Source organism: Aythya marila (genome assembly GCF_965140915.1).
Source record: "Aythya marila genome assembly, chromosome: 11".
NCBI lineage: Eukaryota > Metazoa > Chordata > Aves > Anseriformes > Anatidae > Aythya > Aythya marila.
This window is the reverse complement of record NC_139052.1, coordinates 2,466,620-2,485,129: the sequence shown is the minus strand read 5'-3', so window position 1 is coordinate 2,485,129 and position 18,510 is coordinate 2,466,620. Positions and strand designations below refer to the sequence as shown.

At 47.9% G+C, this 18,510-nt stretch overlaps 1 protein-coding gene across 2 annotated transcripts in view; it reads left to right on the top strand.

The window, feature by feature from the left end:
* The first annotated feature begins 2,785 nt into the window (after nucleotides 1-2,785).
* Nucleotides 2,786-18,510, top strand: part of ATOSA (atos homolog A) — a 43,826-nt gene continuing 28,101 nt past the window's right edge. The window contains exons 1-2 of one of the 2 annotated variants that reach the window (XM_082769184.1): nucleotides 12,658-12,783; nucleotides 13,256-13,676. In XM_082769184.1, the coding sequence (XP_082625310.1) occupies nucleotides 13,646-13,676 (31 nt within the window). In that variant the 5' untranslated portion in view covers nucleotides 12,658-12,783; nucleotides 13,256-13,645. Of the gene's footprint in view, nucleotides 3,172-12,657; nucleotides 12,784-13,255; nucleotides 13,677-18,510 lie in introns of those variants that run through there. The other variant, XM_082769185.1, reaches the window with a different exon arrangement.

Genomic DNA, 18,510 nt, shown 5'->3' with positions numbered 1-18,510 from the left:
ACCATTGTGTCACGCTGCCCTAAGTGCTGTTTTTAAAAAATCCGATGGCCTTGTTAATGTTCCTACAGAGAATGGGGCTCCCACGGAAACTGACACTTTTCAGCACCAGAGACTATAGATACGTGAGAGCAGCTGTGACTGCACAGGCACTGCAGCATCAGCTCTCACCTGTGTAGACTCCGAAGCTAATCAGCTGTGGGACGTAAACTGATAAGAAACCAAGTTTTGTTTGTGCTAGTGCTCAGAGAAGTAGGTGTTGATTTAGGCTTGGCAGTTAAAGATCTGTTAGTATTTCTAAACTAATCCTGCTTTTGTGTGACGTGAATGCAGCCGTTCCTTTTTCAGATGCTTTGACTTCATGTTTGGCTTCTCAGGTCAGAAACGAGTTTCAGTGCTGTCATTGTTCTCAAATAGTTTTCAAGTATGCGTAAGCGAGTTCACATGGCTGAATCCCCTTATGCCATATTTTCTCTGCATATTCATGCAGTGCTCATCATTTGGTCGCTGACTGGGAGGAGAGTTATGAGTTCAAACCATTTTTAATCACTGTATCCAAACTGAATCCACACCTTTGGTGTGTTCATCCTTAACTTGCTTATCGTATTATCCACGAAATATTACATAATTAGATCTTTCTGATCAGTCTTAATTTGCTCTCTTTATTTATCATTACTTATCTTTAGTTATCTTTAGTTATCATTATTCTAGTCTGTGTGATCAAAAGGGAAACAGTCCTTTCTTGTCTGAAGTAAAGCAGGACCAAACATACTCCTTGCTCGCTGGGTCCAGAAATGGTCTGAGTCAAGAGGAGAAGCTGACCCTGAAATCTCATGCACAGCCACATACACCAGAACCCCGCAGATCAAACCTGGCTTACTCTTGTCATATCCCTTAGAATGGTCTCCTTTTCCTATGGTAAACAGTTTTCAGGCTGGTACTTGTATTTCCCATTGGCCTGAATTCTGAAGAAACTGGAAACTGCGCACTTACTATTTGTCTAATTAGTTAAGAAAACAATGGGGGAAAAGAGAAAATATTTGAGAAAATATTTTCTCGGAAGTTGGGCCTATCTGTGCCTGGTCAGTTGTTAAAGAAAAATGCCAAATAGAGATTAAGACTTTAAAAATGATTAAAAATTAAAAACTATGTGACGCATAACAGTTAAATAGCTACAGTTGCATTTAATCAGTAGAAAGACAGATTCATTTTTGATTGGAAAACCAACATTAGAACAAGCTACAAGCTAATTTGCAATATTTTACAGCAACAATTAGTGGTGCAAAGGATGTGACTTCTCATTTGGATGACTATCACCGGTAGGAGGATCTGACAGGAGGCTGAATCATGCTCTGTGTAGTCATGCTCATCTTCACATGTGCATATACACACACACACACTAGTTGTTGCTCAGTCAAATTCCTCTTTTTATAATTCTGGATTGCCACATTTGCAATTATATTGCATCCGCCAGAGAGCTGAGGTCTGTAATTGCCAAACACGTCTGCAGGAGTCACACGGCAACAGAAGTGACACTCATGTACTTGAGTGTAGTATCAAAGCACTGCATGTGATACTCCTCCTGGCCTACGTACCGGGGTATGGCTGAGCAGAGAGATGTTTACCGGACAGTTTATTCCCTGAAGCACCTGCCCCGTATAAAGCTGTACATCCGATAAACAAGAGAGGGAAACAGGCATGGTTTACATAAGGCAAACAGCGTAGAATGGAGTCGTAATGAATTCATGCGTGCTGTGCAGCATCCGTGGCAGATCTGGTCTGTGAGAGGAAGGTGGCTGCGCTGATCCTAAGCACATGCAGGGATCCCGGCACACCTGAGCGGGCGGCGATCCCGGCTGCCTGTGCTAGCAGCAGCGATTTGCCCCTGGGCTCTGCCGGAGCCGGCCAGGGGGAGGTTGGCTCAGCAGAGCAGGTTCCTGACGCGCTTTGCCGTGCCGGCCCACGGGCCTCGCACGAGGGACGGAGCCCGCCCGTCCCTTCTGGAGAAACCCGACTTTCTGCCGGGTTAACGCGTTGCGTAACCGCAGCCCGGCCGGCTTCGGCGCCTCCCTGCCCAGCACGGCATCGCGGTGTGAAGCGAGCGGGAAGCGGCCACGGAGCGCGGCCGGTGCCGGTGCCGGGGCAGGGCGGAGGACACGGCCCCGGCCCGCCCTCCTTCACGGCTCCTCGGGCAGGGCGGCCCAGCGGGGGGCACTTCACAGCTCCGCGTCTGCGCGCCTATAACGCCGGTGCCCGCAGCGGCCGCACGGCCCTGGAGGGGCACCGGCAGCGGGGGAAGGCGGCGCCCGCGGGGCCGGTGAGCGCGGGGCCGGCGGGGAGGAGCAGGCCGCGGCGGAGCCGCGTTGCCATGGCAACCGCGCGCGGCGGCGGCGGGCGGAAGTGAGGGCAGGCGATTGGCTGCCGCGGGGCACGTGGGGCGGGCGGCGGGCTCGGCCCGGCCCGGGGCTCGGCGGGGCCCCGCGGGAGGGCGGCGCCGCCCCCGCGCTCCCCCCCCCCCCCCCTCGGCGGGCTGCGGGGCCGTGAGGCGGCCGGGGGGGGGGCTGGGATGGGATGGGATGAGCGCGGCCCGCACCGCGGCGGCGGCGGGGAGGAGGAGGCGGTGGAGGAGGAGGGGGGCGGTCGCCCGCCCGTCGTCCCGCCCGCCCGTCAGTCAGGCGGCGAGGAGGAGGCGGAGGCAGGGCCGCGGCTGAGGCGGGGGCGGGCGGCGGCGGGGCCGGGGATGGAGGCGCCGCTTGGAGCCCCGCCGCCAGCCGCCGGGCGCTGAGGGGCCGGGAGCGGGGCCGGGAGCGGGGCCGGGGCCTCGCAGCGGCCGGAGGGGGGCAGCGCCCGGCCGGCAGCGCCCGCGGCGCCGTGACTCAGAGGCGCGGCCGGCCGGGGGCGAGCCGGGGCTCGGCGCGGCGGGGCTCGGCCCCGGCAGGTTATAAATAGGGCCGCCCCCCGCCGTGTCACGGCAGGACAGCCCGGCGGGGCGGGGGAGGCTCGGCTCTGCCCGCAGCCATGCCAGCCGGGGGGCCCGGCCGCTAGCCGCGCCGCCTCGGCAGCCCCGGCCGCCCGGCGGTGTCCGCAGCCCCGAAATCTCGCCGGGACAGCGGGCGGATCGGCCGAGCTCGTCCCCGAGCGCCGGAGGAGCGGAGAACATGAAGCCCGAGCGAGGTAAACGAGCCGCCGAGGCGCCGGGGAGGGAGCGGGCACAGCCGCCCGGGTTCAGCTCGGGGAGCGCTGCGGGAGCGCGGCTCTGGGGGTAATCACCGCGCTGCGTCTGTGCCCTGCCGCGGTTTGATGAAGACGAGACAAAACAGCAAACAAGCCCCTTTCTCTCTGGCGGTGGTGCAGTCCGTAGGTCGGGTACAGCCAGCACAGGGCTGCAGTGCTGGGTCAGGAGCCGAGCAAAGGCAAATCGGGCATCTGTAGGCACTGTCAGTACCTGGACACAAACGCCAGGGTCGCTGCACAATGCCCTGAAAATAGCCACAACTTACATCTGGTGCGTTTGTTTTTCATCCAGCAATGTTTTTTTGTGCCGGTTATGAAGGAGATGCACCAGAACAAGCCTGCTAAGATACTCTTTTCTTTTCTTTTTTTTTTTTTTTTTTTTTTTTTTTTCTTCATGGTCATTTGGTTGCTGTCCTTGCCTTGCTTACTGGCGTCTGGTTTTGCAGAAAAATAAAGTCGCCTGTCTACGTATGTGTTTATAACACTTCAGCTCTTTTTGCAGTGTAGCAACAGCTGCTGATGCCCCTAGAGTTGAAAATATGTCATGACTTCTATTTTGAACCACACGAGCAGCAATTATTGATTCCTGTTAGAGCAAGAATATTTTAAAAAAGGCAAATCTTATTATTTGGGCATATGGTGTAACTGTGAGCGTTAATTAAAATACATCCTCGCTTAGATATTTGGGGTTCTTAAAGTTTTGATGATTCTATTGTTTACCTGGTTGCTTTCAGTTTTAAAAACACATTAATTTTGTGTTATAATCGCTCTGGTGTTTTGAGAAACACCTCAATATAGTTTAGATATCCATCTGTTAAAGGCTAACACGTACATGACATAGCCATCTTAATTAGGCTCGTTAATGACACGTTTGCTAACAGACACACTGCACAATTGACCACTCTTACGTGGATTTTATGGATGTATGTGCTGTAACGATTATGTGCTGTGACAATAGCACGTACATAGGACAGGGTTGATTTGTGAATGTTTGCATAAATTAATGTGATTTAAATACTGGGGGAGTGAAATGAGCTTTCCTCTTTGCTGTTCTTGTTCCTTAATTGCTTAAAACTTCACGACTGACTGCATCAAAGCAGGTTGTTTTTAGAATCTCTCTAGGTTTTAATATTAGAAACTGAAGTTTGAAAACTACCTATTGTCGAGGTGGAAGAAAACTTCAACGTCAGATAAAACCCAAGTCAATATTTGCAGCTTTAAAATATTCTGCTGTAGCAATCTAAAACCTCCCTATGACCTTTGTCTATTCTATTCTTTGATCTTTAGGCAGAAAATATTAGAACAATGAGAACACCTTTAGCTGCTGTATAATAAGTGATCAGATGCCTTTTTAAACTAATCTCGTGTGGAGGGAACCAACATTATTAAGTAAGCAAGTTGCTAGTTTTTGCTCCCCCTCCCCCAGAAGCTAGTGGTTAATTAATTAGAGTCCTATCCATTATAAAACCTCTATGGCAAGGAGCATGAAATGTACCAGAAGGAATGTCTTAATTCTTTTAAGATAACTAACAAAAATCTTAAAGTAAATCATTGATCTTGGCAAACACTGGCGAGTACCTCCAGCCATTTTAGTCAATGCCTGCAGCTTAGCTGTGTGCTAATGTCATAGAGTAATACCATGCACAAAGGGGGTTGTGAAAGTGCTGCCTAAATGCCACATGCGGCCCGCAGAGGCACGAATCATGCAAATGTTTACGTGTGCTGCTCTCTGCATAGCAGCTGCACCCCAGGATACGAGCAGTCAAGTGTGCAGTCACCTGCTTCCAGTCGGGGTGAATTAATAGCAGAGGGCAGAGGGGAGGCAGACCACTCAGCTCGCCAGCCTTTGCCTTCCTGCAGGCCCGCAAGCCCTGAGAAGGCTGCAGATCCACACAGCATGGGAAACAGAAACAGACATGAAAAGACTTGATATTTTTTCTTCATTTGCACAATTATATCAGAATTTGCTCAGATCCGAGGCGTGTGGCCCTTGTAATTAGAATTACACTTAAAACTATACTGAAGATGTAATGCCCAGATGCGCTGGGAGATGCTATTGGTTAGCCTTACTGTACCAGTAAGACTCTGGCTGTTACCAGCAGAGATGGGTGGTGCAGGGGAGGAAAGGGGAAATCTAATTTTGCAACCACACCTCTAACAGGGGGAGAAATGTTGTTGAATGTTTCAGCTTAAGGAGGTGAGAAAAAAAATAAAGAAAAAGGGAAGTTTTTGTTAAGCAAAGAAATCTGGCCCAAAGGTAAACTTACCACCTCTCTTTACAATAAGGAAAGTTGGCACGTTTTTATCTGCAATTTTCAATGTTTGAGAGCAGTGTGGAGGAAGTAGGGTGTGGGGTGCTGTAAGGCAAAGCCATGGAGCAGTTTGGTGAGTCAGGAAGAGACGTGGCCGCGTTCTTACTTGCGCTTTCAAAGCTGATGTCTTCCTTTGCCGTGCACGTGCAGGGCATGTCCCGTGACCGCCCGTCAGGTGGGGTGTCGGCGTGCAGGGCAGTGGCTGCTCTGGGCACGTCCATGTAACTCCCTCTGTTCCGGGTCTGGGCGATGCAGTAAGCAAGCTGCTGCTGGCTGCTTGGCGCTGCCTTTCCGACGGTGGCACCCTTAAAGGGAAGTGTTGAAGCATCTTAACACACAGCAGACGCGTTGCTTGAGCTGAGGCTTCACCAGCACCAGTGAAAAGAGGGAACTTTCTCTTTCTTCCAGTGCTTTTGGAGTAAGGTTGCGTTCTGTTTCTTGTCTTTCTGCAGTAAGAACGTATCAGCTTACCTCGCTGTGATTCCTGATACCATCACAATTTAGCTCTGCAGTACAGCTGCCTGGTCAGCTGCCTCGTGTCGCGTGTTTGGACCTCTGTTTCCTTTCTCAAGTACAAAGCTTTGCTGTTGCTTCTATTGAACTCGACTCTGATGACTTCAGATCGCTTCCCCAGCTTATTGAGTTTGGAAGACAGAGCTAGAATTCACAGCAGAGTGCTCGCAGACTCTTCCCGTTGAGCTTTGTTCATAAACTGTATAAACACGCTGTTTCACCACCGGAGTTAATGAAAACATTGCACAATGTCAGGGCGATAGCATACTGCCAAACTCGGAGGGCTTGTTTTGTACCCTCAGAGTACACTTGGTGCACAACTGGAAAAAATCTTGTGGTTTAGATGAATCGACAGCGTAGTGATATTTTTACTGTGGGAATGTTACACGACATCAGAAGTCTTACGATGGTCTAAATGGCTCCGAGTTGCTGCTCCTTCCTCCCCCCCCGCCCCCGGCCCTGCATGAAGGATCAGTTAGAGGAGGAGGACAGGCTTGTTTGTCTTTGAATTCATTATGGCAGGTTTTTATCACCTTATTCTAGTCTTTTCTTACTTTTTATTACCTTGCTTTATTTCTTCTTCTGATACACTTTGTCTGTGTAGAGACTGTTCCGTTCTCACTTACAAATCAAGCAAAAAGCAGTTGTTTTACATTCCGAAGCATCAGTCCCCTCCTTGAGACTGTCCTAACTTAAGGAAATGGCTTTCTGCCTACAAGAGAGGAACAATCAGTCAGAAGACTGCCTCTTCTCCTCTCCTTCCTTCTTTGCAAGTCAAACTCAGATACATGCCTCTGGGTCTGTTTGCAGTAACTGGGTTAAGAGACTTTCTTGCACCTTGTTGGGTGCTTTGGTATGGAAAGCTAACTCTTTGGTTAAGCACCTTGCTGGTTACTGCCTCATTTTGGGAACACACCCGAAGGAGCTCTGGGTGTATCTGCGAGGAAAGCTGGAGGGGAAACTGGTGAAGCTGAAAAGTTGATTTGAATGCTCTTCTTCAAATCTTATGAGGAAGAATGGGGCGGGCGTGTGTTCTTGAAGGAAGTGAGTGAGGGGTTGTGGAGTTAGTTTAAGTTAGGAGGTCAGGTAAGGTCCTTGGTTTAAAAGAAAAAGCAAAAAACTTAGTTTTATAGCCTGTATTAGCTCTTCCATGGAAACATTTGTGGAAAACTTGTTTGCAAATATGTGTTGCAGACTGTGTGGATCCAGAAGTGAAAATACCTCTTGAAAAGGGATGAGTGGTATTCCAGTGCTCCGTTTTGCGCTGCGATACAGACACTTTAATTTTATAAAATCTTCTCGGCGAAACGTCGCAAAGCACTTAACTTTTTTTGGTGGTAGAAGGATGCAGACAGTAAACAAAGTAATAAACTGGCAATGAGGTACTTCCTGCTCAGCCGAGCTGTCACCCTAAAGGTGTTTCAGCAATGCTCCTGGCAGGGCTGCCACAGGTAAGTGCAGGTTGTGTGATAATGAGCGGGAGGTGACGCCGCTTCCTGGCCCAGGAGGAAGCGTTTCTGGCAGAAATACCCTAATACCCTGCTGTGCTCCAGCACGTCTCGGCCACGGAAAGATGCGTGAAGAGAGGGGGGCGAGCAGCCAAGGGCAGGAAAGGGTGGGTATGTGCCTGCTTTTCCTACCTAGATTACTTTCAAATAAAAACAGCTTATTCTTTAAAAGAGACTAAAACTGTTTAGGATTAAACAAATAAACCATGCTGGCAGGTGGTCAGGATATTACACTCAGACTCCCTTTGTACGGCATGAAGCCATCCACCTCATCTTTGGGGGGAGCAGATTTGTCCTGAGAGCACGTAATGTGCAGGCACAGTGAAAGAGGATAAGTGAACAGGAATGTAAGCTTTTTCTTTTTTTCCCTTTTAGTTGAGTCTAGATTTCTTCCAATATTATTCTGTCCTTGCCTGCAGGAAATAGGAATATATGCTCTTAAATTTCCACTTGGAAAAAAAAAAAACATGTAAGGGAATTCTTAGCTTTCAGGTGTTCATCTTTCTTCTTCCAAAAATAAATCTAGTGGTACTCATTTGCAGAATCAGAAAACCTTAAGTTTTGATTTGAAATACCTGTTTATGTTAAGGTTTTTCTCCCTGCTCTGCAATGTGTGCCTAGATAGCAATAGTGAGGCAGGTCCTCGCTGTAGGACCAGCTCTTGTGCTGCAAGAGAGCTGTTACCGGTGTTCAGTAGTGGTTGTTCTTTGTCTGTCCCTCAGGGAAAACAAACCAGACTAGAAAAAGCTATTTTGGTGGTGGTGGTTGGCTGGTGTTGTCCCTACTCGCCACTTTCGGAGGGGCTCCTGTTGACGAAACTGACACTGAGAAGCATTTACGGGGGTATTTTGGGTCTTGTGGCTGTGCCAAGGCTTGGGCTATATAACTGACCTTTCTGACTGTATTCTTCACTTGCTGAAGTGAGAAACTTTGGCTTGCCAGATGAGATGCTTGGGCTGAAACATATTAGATGGGATTTTAGTTAAGGGCAGTGTTGAAACTATTATTGGATCCGAGGTCTGCCAGCTTCTAAATGTTTTTAAAAATAAGCTAACATTTATAAATACAAATTCTCATGAGAGATGTGAGCTTGTTGCCAAATGAAATTCTGCTTATTAAAATTAGAAATTTTCTGTGAAAACATTAACTGCAGGGAACAAACCGGCTATGTAACATCTGTTGAAAGAACTTGCTCTACTTCACTCTTTACAGAACGTTTTTTTGTTGTTGTTGTTTTGACAAACTTCTAATAGCAACTGTTAAATGGTGGCGGAATAGCCATAGGGTTTGTTCTATCAGCAACAGGTTTAAGATACCAGTCCAGCAATTACCAGCTGTTCTTCTGGTCAATAAGGTCTTGTAGTTTATCTGTAGTGACAGCTTTAATAAATTCTCCATCCTGATGTGATACTTACAAGCTGGCTTTTAGATTTTAAAGGTGTTTCACTTCATTGTCTTTGAAGGTGGTGCTCAATTGTTCAGTCTTTGCAGGTCATTTGTATTTAATGTTTGGGCAGAAGCTTGTTCTTAAGCTTCAAATGCATTAGGCGTGCGTGTACAATTGCACAGTCACCTTTGTACCACTGAGCACAAAACTTCGTGTATTAATAGGCAATTCAGCATGTCTATATGCCTAGGTGAATGCAAATACAGTTGGACTTTGGAAGACTTGGTGTTCATTCCATAGTCCTTTTTCTGCTTGTCCTGTTCAGGGTGGGATGGATGTGGCTGTTTGTGCTCAGCCTGGGCCGCGTACAGCTGATCTGTAAGTGTAACTCTGCCAAGATCAGAAGAGCAATTTGTAATTGTTTTTAAAGGCTGTTCATAAGCATATAATTAAGTTGTACGGTAGCCTTGATAATTCTCAAGCTGTTTTTTTTAACATTGCAGTGCTACGGTGACCAAATCAAGTGCTTTTTACTTAGCTCACTTGTATTCAGATGTCAGGCCCACGTAACAAAGAAGAACTAGTTCTTTTCACTGATGGTTGGTACTTCACCTTTTAATGTCAGCTTTTGGACCAAAATTGCTTAAAGTTGGTATCTGGAATGGAATTTACTAGGTTTTGTTGACTCAAAAGATGTGATGGGATAGCACGTTGTCAGGGATGACTTGCAGGGGGGAGCTGTGGAGGCAAATGAGCACGCAAGGAATGAAGCACTCCACGTACATGCGCTAATAATGAAACTTCCGTGTCCCTTCTGAATGCGAGATTCATTATTATAAACAGACGTGAACAAAGTAGTCATACTGAGAAGTCTTCTGGGCATCTTTGTTTCTCTTAAGAGCAATAAGGGGAGTTCTTCAGCTTCCCCCAGTTTATTTTGACTTGACCATTTTTCATTTTGCTGGGACATCCACGCTCTCCATCCAGGCAGGTAGTACCCAGTCGCCTCTTTGTGATGGATGCACTCCTCTAAAAGACTTCCCAAACCTCTTAAGTGTGGCTTTGTTCCTTGCAGGGTGGGATGGCTGTAAGTGCACAGTCACAGGTTTCTTTCTGAGGTATAATAAAAATGTATTCTGAAGTAAAGAGAACTTTCCGAAAGAAGGCCTCTCTGGTGGCGTGTGCCATGTCCTCAGTTTTACATTGCGCATCCTGTGAAGTTGGTGACTTCCGTTGGGATTTCTGGGAACCAGGCTGGTAAGTAGGTCCTTTGTAGGTTGTGAAATTCCTCAGTGAGACGCAGGTGACTGCTTGTACTAGTTTAACCTATTGCAGGTGCCGTGCGTGCAGGGATTCCTTTTGCCCACTGATGAGGCCTCAAGATTTCTAGGGCATGTTTCACAGTTCCCTATGCTGCAATAAATTAAGCTCCTTTCTCAGGGTGCTGTGCAAGTATCATCTTGTCATCAGGTACTGTGGGGGGACGGAAGGGGAGAAAGAGGACTTTGGTGAAGAATTGAAGCTGGTGAGTGTTAGCTAATACCCACAGCGTGGTCAGTACCACTGGGGGAGGTGGTGGTGTGGCGGTGTGGGGACTTCTTCTGAGGGTCAGGGGAGAGAGGAGGAGAGGTGCAAGAAGAGCTGCCGTGGTCAGCGTGCTCTGCTTCAGAGTATGGAAGCCCTTCTCCCCAGCCAGGCATTGCTCTTGGTTTCCTGCCATGGCACTAGCCCAAGTGCAACCATGATTAAAATTCGCACTTCCAAGCAGGCCAGCAAGTTTGGTAGAAAGCTTTGTCTGCAGATTTGGAAGGGCTGAGGGTGGTTAAGAAAAACACTTGAGTAAATGTTTGTGGTGACTAGTCACTGAGGACATAACTTCTGTGTGAGCATAGTGATTTTTTGATACGTTGGGCTGATGCCTCCTGTTTGCTTGCCCTTGTTAATCACGGCTTTTAGTTCGGCTTTTAACTCTTATCAAGTAGCTTGACTTGGGGGAAGGAGAGAAGAGAACCGATGGATCAGGAGGAGAAGAGCTTTCATAAATATTCCAGTGATGTGGAGTAAAGGAGGGGGAGTTTCTTACTGACTAGGGCAAAGTTGCCAGGACCAGCACGAACTGGGAGTGCATGGTCAGGTCAAAGGGATCAGTATCAACTCTTATACCGCTCAAAAGTAAGTCTTTCTTTTCTGTAAAAATTTTTAAACAAGACTCTTTATGCGAATTTGCTATGCCAAGCTTCCCACTTCAGATGCCTTTTAATGAAGTGTGGCTTTGTTTTGCTGTGCTTTGAGGGGGAACTCAGCTTGGGCCTTGTGAATGGTAGGCCATTCAGATGGGCAGACACTTTGTTAGCCATGAAGAGGCTGTGAGAAACAAAGTATCTGGAGAACTGGGAGTGGGGAAAAGGGCTGGATGCTGACAGCTACCAAAACTGCACCACTAGCAGTGCTCCTGGTCAGGTGTTCAGGCCGGTGGCTGCTTACACCACACCAATGCAAGGAAGGGATGGGAGTCCCGTTTTAGTCATGTTCATGCTGGTAAAAAGTGAATGAGTAAAAACAAGCAGCCAGTTTATGAAGCGGAGACGGGAGGAATAGTTGATAACACTAGAAAAGCTCTGCAGTGGAGAGCCATTTTTAAAAGAGGATGCAAAGGGTAAGTCCATCTTTGTGTGAGGGGCTGGAAGGCTGGGGAATGTGAAGGGAAAAAAAGTTGAATGCATTCAGAGTAAAACTGCCAGAATACAAACCTGCCTCATCTTACATCGAGTGAAGCTCATTAAAATTGGCTGTTCTTGTACTGCCTTTGGTCACTTCCTACACAGTCACACTGGCTTTACAAGAGTTTCTGTGAGAAAAGATTTTGGATCAATTAGAAAAGGTTAAGTGGCAATGCTTGAAAGGCATCTTATGTTCTTGCCTCCCATCCCAGAATACATAATGGCCTTCAGATTTCTGATTTGGGTGTGTTTTTTATAAACTAGCTCTACTCATCCTCAGTTAAGCTTCCAGTATGAAATGGTGAGCAGCTTCATGCCACGCATTGATACTTCTTCCTTTTAAAATCCCGGTGAAACTGCTAGCACCTTCACTGAGCGGCAGCTCGGGGGCTTTCAGCAGCCGCTGGCGGTGCGGAGGTCGCTGTGTGCTGGGAGGGGCTGCCCGCGGTGCCCCTGCTGCGCCACGACAGCCCCGCGGCCTTGGGCTTCTGCAGCCTCCTGCTCCCCGGCTGCTGCTTCAGAAGATTCTTCTCGTGTTCGGCGGATGAACAATGTCACCCCCAACGATCCTTTAAAACAAAGGGCACGCCGTCAGAAGCGTATTTTGGTTTTAGCTCGTGCTGTCTGCAGCCGGGCTGCGTACACGCGCCGTGCCCTGAAGCCCCCTGTGCTGCCGGGGGTCAGGCCTGCGCCTCGCTCCTCCGGGGCGCGGCCCTCGGCAGGCCGAGGCTGGGCGCCTGGCCCCACGCGGGGCCGCTGCCGGTGAGCGCCTCGGGACGGAGCTGCCGCGGAGCGGAGCGGCGCTGGGCTGGGGGTGGCTGCTCCGGGGCCGGCCGCTGCCCAGCCCTGCCCTGGGGTCACGGCCCCGCCGAGGCCCCGCCGTGCCTGAGGCGGCCGGGCCGCGCGCCGCGTCCCCCGAGCGTTACAGGGACGGGGGCGGGGCCGGGCGGCGGCGCGGCCAATGGGCGCGGGGCGCTGTTGCTATGCGCGCCCCTACTCTGCCTGCCGGCCGCGCGCCCCGCTGCGCGCCCCCGCGGCGGGCACGGGCTCGGCCGCTGCCGCTGCCGCTGCCGGGATGGTGCGCGGCGGGGACAAAGGGACGCGCGGCGCAGGTGGGTGCGGGGGCGGCCGGGCGGGGGGGGCCGGGCCGGGCGCTGGGCGCTGTGTGCGGGCAGGGGCTGGCCCTGTGCTCGTCGAACGCCTGCTGCCTGGCACCTGTGCGGCCGGTCACCAAGGGTTAGCAGGGGGGGAGACGAACCGAGACTGCTGAGCCCGTACATTCCGGCTGTGAGGGAGCTGTGAAGGCCCAGCGGCGTGGCTTGCTCGTTACCGGCCGGGTTGTGCTGCGGGAGACAGCTCTGCTCTAAAACCATCGGCACAACCTCCTCACACGTTCCCAATTCAGTACTGGGCTCTGGCATCCATTTTAAAGCGAGCAGTCTCTTGCACAGCTCGGGAGTTGTAATGTTCTCGTTTATCCCTCTAAATAAAGTTTAAAACAGTTCTGTGGGCCTGGCCGTTCTCCCAGAGCTTTTTCAATGAGCAGTATGCCTTGTCTCTTTTGTAACTTCTTTACTTTTGCAGGTTACTGTTTAACCACTTAAGGGCAGACCTTGTAGGTGAAGGTTAATAGCATTGGAAAAATTACCTGAGGAGCTTCATGCTGCTTCATCATCAATTTCATCTCTGTTCTTTCTGAGACCCTTGCGTTTCTGATGAAGAAGTGTACTCTCTGCCTTTGATCTGCTAGCCTTACTTCTTTTCCTCCACTCCATGCACTAAATGTGGACTGCAAATACTGAAAGAAACCTCCTGAAGCTGAACGTAGCCTCGCTAGCTAGGAGGAGGATTTTGGGTGGTCAAACATGTTCTGACAGAGTTCCACAAGATATATTACCCACCGCTTAGATGGCGATGAACAGGTTGTAACATCAAAGAGTTTTGAGAGATGAAGTAAGAAAGCTTAAAGAGAAGATGAATGCAGAAAGAAACTACAGTTCTACAGGTCAGATTTTACATGGGGTTTTTGTTTTGTCTTTATTTTGGATAAAATAATGAGATTCGTAATCTACATTCCTCACCTGAGGATACTTCCTAACAAGACCTATGCTTTTTTTCTGTGTTTTTTTTTTTTTTTTTTTTTTAAAGTAACTGGATAGCTAGTTCTGTTCTAGCAGCAGTGCTGCAAAAGTTTCAGCTTGTAGGTGTGATTTCTATCTGACGTGGTGGTTGTAATAAAGTTCCAAGAGTATCAGCTCCTGCTTAACCCACATACTACGTATCTACTGTTTCATGTGTTATCCATTAAAATAAAATTCTTGAATTTTTGAGTGTTTCTATCTCTCTCCTTGTGAATATTCTCTTAAAACTTTGTTATTAACAGTGCATTTGCGCTTTTTGGTTTGTTTCTCACTTTCTTGTTTTTCAGGTATTCTGGAAAAAAAAAAAAGGCAGCCCAACAGCATTAGTAAGTGCCTCACATGCTTACATGTGGACAGAAAACGTGCTTAATAGTTCTTCCTCAGTGTGGCTGTATTTATCTTGGGCTTAGATGTGCCATCAGTGTTTGGATAGCTTCTTGGAGTTGAACCAAATCTCTGGAGTGAGATGGGGTTTGATAGTCAGAAAGCTGCCCTGGGTGTAATTCACAAAGCCTGCACTTGGGAAGTTGAGTATCTCTTAATAGATACTTTTCCTGAACTTGGCCAAAGAGAAGCCTTTTTAGATGGTCTAGCCTGTTTATTTGCATCTTCTTCTTTGGCACCAGAAGTAATGAAATTTTGTTTTCTTGTGATACACTATCACATGGTGCCCTAAGCCATTGCTATTGTATTAGATCTGTCATACGCACATGTACGTTCATCTGCCAAATCTCTCATCTCAGTAGAATCTGAGAGGGCATCTTAGCCCCTGCTGTCTCTGCACCAGTTCTTGCTGCGCTGAGATTGCTAGTGCAGGTATCAGGTTGTTGGTGTGCCCGCCGTCTGAGCGAACAACTAGACTGGAAAATATTCCCTTCTTATTTGGATTGTGATTTAGCCTTCTGATACTCTGCAAAGCTCTCTCTCCATTCCCACATAAGTACTTTACAACTTGTTTTCCTTCACTTTATAAGTTTGGGGGTCTGAGCTTTGCTGTCTGTACCTGTACCTTGTACCTGTAAACAGCACGCTTTGGTGTATGTGGCGCAGTACTTTCTCGTTAAATGACTGAAACAAGGACTTCCTGCTGAAGGCCTGGTATGTGTTCCTAGCAGGACTAATTTCTTTTTACTGTTAAGTAGCTTTAGGAACAGTAAAAGAAAAACAGTTGTATGTTGTTCCTTTTTTGTCAGTGTGTAGCCTCCAATTTTCTTTTGAGAGTGCGATGAGTGAAGAGCAACAGGTCTGGCCAGCTGCCCTAGGACTAGATTCAGGAGTTGGTACTTTGTTTTAGGTCACACGGATTTGAATGAAGATAGTGAGGTCAAGGGAGAAGATTTCAACTACAGACTTCAAGCTTGCAAATAGGAGAGCTGAGTTTTTGCTTTCTTAGCATATGCAGCTGGTAGATGAATATAGATGAATATCCAGATTTAATTAGAGGACACAAGGTAGCATTTCTTTGGTAGTAACACATAGCTGAGTCCACACTTGGTATTCTGACGTAAAACTACAAAGCTAGTTCCTTCTGCGGTGTGGAGGAGATGAGGTATAGAAGACGGAGGGATGCTGTGGAACTGGGGGATGTAATGTAGTGGGGTGTGCTGAAACGGGAGGGATGCAGCCACATCTACCCTCCAACAGAATTCTTTCCAGGCCGACATCTCTACCAATAAAGCTGCTGCTTCCAGGAGGGTGTCTGCACAAGCATACGCCTTTCCCTTGGTGAGAAAGGAAAATATTGACCAGCAAGCTAAGGCTAGAAATAGTGATCATCCTGCCTGGGAGAAAACTGAGCCCTCAGATGAATTAAACTCACGTTAATTAGGAGTTTACAAAAGGGCTGCAGGTGGGGCAATAGGTTCTGCAAGCTTAAATAGCAGGCACCAGAGATAACAAGTGCAGCTGTTGTTAAATAGTTAATAACAGATGACTGAACTTCTGATGCAAATGATCAGACAGAACAGGAGAAGTTCTCTGCATCCTGACCTAGCGACTCCTCACTGTTCCCATGGTAACTAACACATTTTTCCATTTTTAGCAAAGTTTATGGAACTGAAGATGACTTGTTGGTTTTATGACATTAAAATAAATTTTAAACGGCAAAGCAGACCAGCTGGAGGAGGAAACATAAACTAAGAGAACGTGGATATGAATTCCTAGAGACCTTGTGTATTTTGCTTCCTATAAGATCGTTCTGAAACATGTCTAATGTACAGCATACTTTAAAATGCCTGGCGGTGAAAGTATTATTATCACCTTCTGTATTGAAACTCTGAGCAGATCCATCTGAATCCTTTTCATTTAACTCCGTATGAAAATGACCTATTGCTGTAAGAAGGGCATTGCAAGGGGAAAAGGGAGGAGGAGGAGGTAGGGGACCCTGGCTTTGGTGTGAGTGTGGTGTAGAGGAGCAAGGTAGAACCCGTAGCTCATGGGATGGATGTGGCTCTTCATTTGTGGCCAAGGCGGGGACGGGGTGGTGGGTTTGAAGCTCTGACCACTGGGCAAGGTAGGACCTTCTGTGCCCCTTTGGTGATATAAAAACTTCCGCATCAGCCGTGCATTGTTAAAGACAGAGCACTCTGGAAAAATACTGCTGCAGGTTTCCTCTGTCCATGCTCTTTTTGCAGAGGTGCTGGCCTCTGGCTGTTCTGAGCAGGATGCTAGGGCACCAAGTGCTAACTTTCCTATGTGCTGTAGCAGAGTCATTCTGCAGTTCCTGTTTCTACTACCAAGTGAAATTAGAGCTAGAATGGGCAAGATCTCTTTTTAGAGCAGGTTTCCCAAAAGAGCATTTGTGTAGTCTAAACTTCACAGCACTGAAACTACTGGAGAAAAGTGCTTCTGAGGCAGGTTTTAGTTTGTTCCCCGGGGAAAGCCACAGACAAAATCAGTGAGTATTCCTGCATGTGAGTCACTTCTTATGAAGCATAAACAACCTGTTGTAAGCTCGTTTTTATCAGTGCTCAAAATAAGTAGTTTCTTCAGCTGTTGCTGTTTTTGTGAGTTACGTTTTTGGCTGCTGATCTTACTTTGTGCTAGTGGCTTCTCCACAGGGTGAAGACAGTCCTGTACACACACGTGTACCTGCCCCGTATGCTCTCAAACTGCATTTGCAGAGAGCAATATTGTGTTGCTGTGTTTGGTTACCTGAATGGACCAGGGACTTCTTCAGCCTCCTCAGCCATAATATTACTTCCAAAGAGAAGGGAAGCAAATTCCTGGAATTCTTACCTGGTGGTTAGTATTTGTTTTCTGGGATACAAATTAAGAGGCACGTTCAGGTCCCAGGACTGCATTTTGCTATGTGTTGTACAAACATGGAAAAAAAAAGACTGTCCTTACCTCGGACATTATGCAACTATCACACAGAATCAAGGTTTCCAACAGGGAGGGTTGTAAGGAAACAAGGGATAATACTGATAAATGGTGTTTTTGGCACCGTGTGTGTGCTTCCCAATTGGAGGGTAACTTGTGAAGTCCAGGCAATTAATGGTCTTGAAACTCCAACGCATTAATGTCGGAAGCTAATTGGAAGCAAATGTTAACTGCAATAGTGAGAGACAACAGGAATGATGGCAAGCCATGGAAGATGGTGCAAAAGTGTTTATTTTAAAAAACAAACAAACAAAACAGTATTTTGTTATGGAAAAAAAAAAATCAGCAGAGGAATGCAAAAAGGTGTATTGAGTCAAAAAATACAATGAGAAAATGTTTTCCTGTTAGGCACTAGCCATACATCCCTTCCTCTTAAGGCTGGATGCCTCTGTGTGTTTTGCACACTTGTTTTCAGTGATGGATTCCATGGGAAATGTGGGTGCAGTGGGTGCTGCCCAGAGCAGGCAAGCGAGGTGCTGCCGGGCAGTGGCACTGGCACGGGCAGGGAGTACTTCTAGCTTCGTTCCAGCCTGGACTAGAAAGAACTCCTCTCTGGGGAAAACTTGGGGCACTGCTGCCAAAATACACGCGCTGGGGATGTGGGTGCAGTGTGGCTCCCCAGCCAGGAGCCAGAGGGTGCCAGGGGTCGCGTTTTGCACAGCAGGGAAGGGGCTGTTTGGGGCAGTGACCTGTGCCTGGCGTTGCGGGAGCTCCCAGAAGCGTGTGAGGGGGTGCAGAGACCATCCAAAGGACATGAAGGCACATGCCTGGTGCGATCCCATGCTTTACTCTCTAAATGCGATTTGCTAGGGTGGCACACAGGTTGGTCAGCTCAGCAAGAAGAGTCTGGTGAACTCAATTCCACCTTCTTCTGGGGGTGAAGAGGGCGAGCTGCATTATGCCTGGATCCCTGTGTCAGGTTCTGGTCCTTTCAAGATGAGCCACTAGTTCAGTTGATGAGATTAAATGTTCGATGCTGAGAATCTCTCAACTATGTTTTATGTCAGTTCTTGAAGATAAATGACTGCAAAAACCCGCTGTTAAAAGCAATAGTCAGTGTAGTCATACATGTATATTCCTAATAGTCGTATATTCCTAAAACTTAAAATGTTTTTATTATAATCTTCTATACTTCACTTTTCATCTCCGCTTTAAAAGAAGAAACAGTCTTTAAAAGAAGAGAGAATACAACAAAATTATGTGATGTGGCTGCTTCAAAATAATGAAACTTATTTTCCTTATGGATTTGTGTCGGAAGATCTCTGCATAATCCTTTTTGGTAATGTAGAGGTTTGGCACAATGAACGTGGCTGCCAG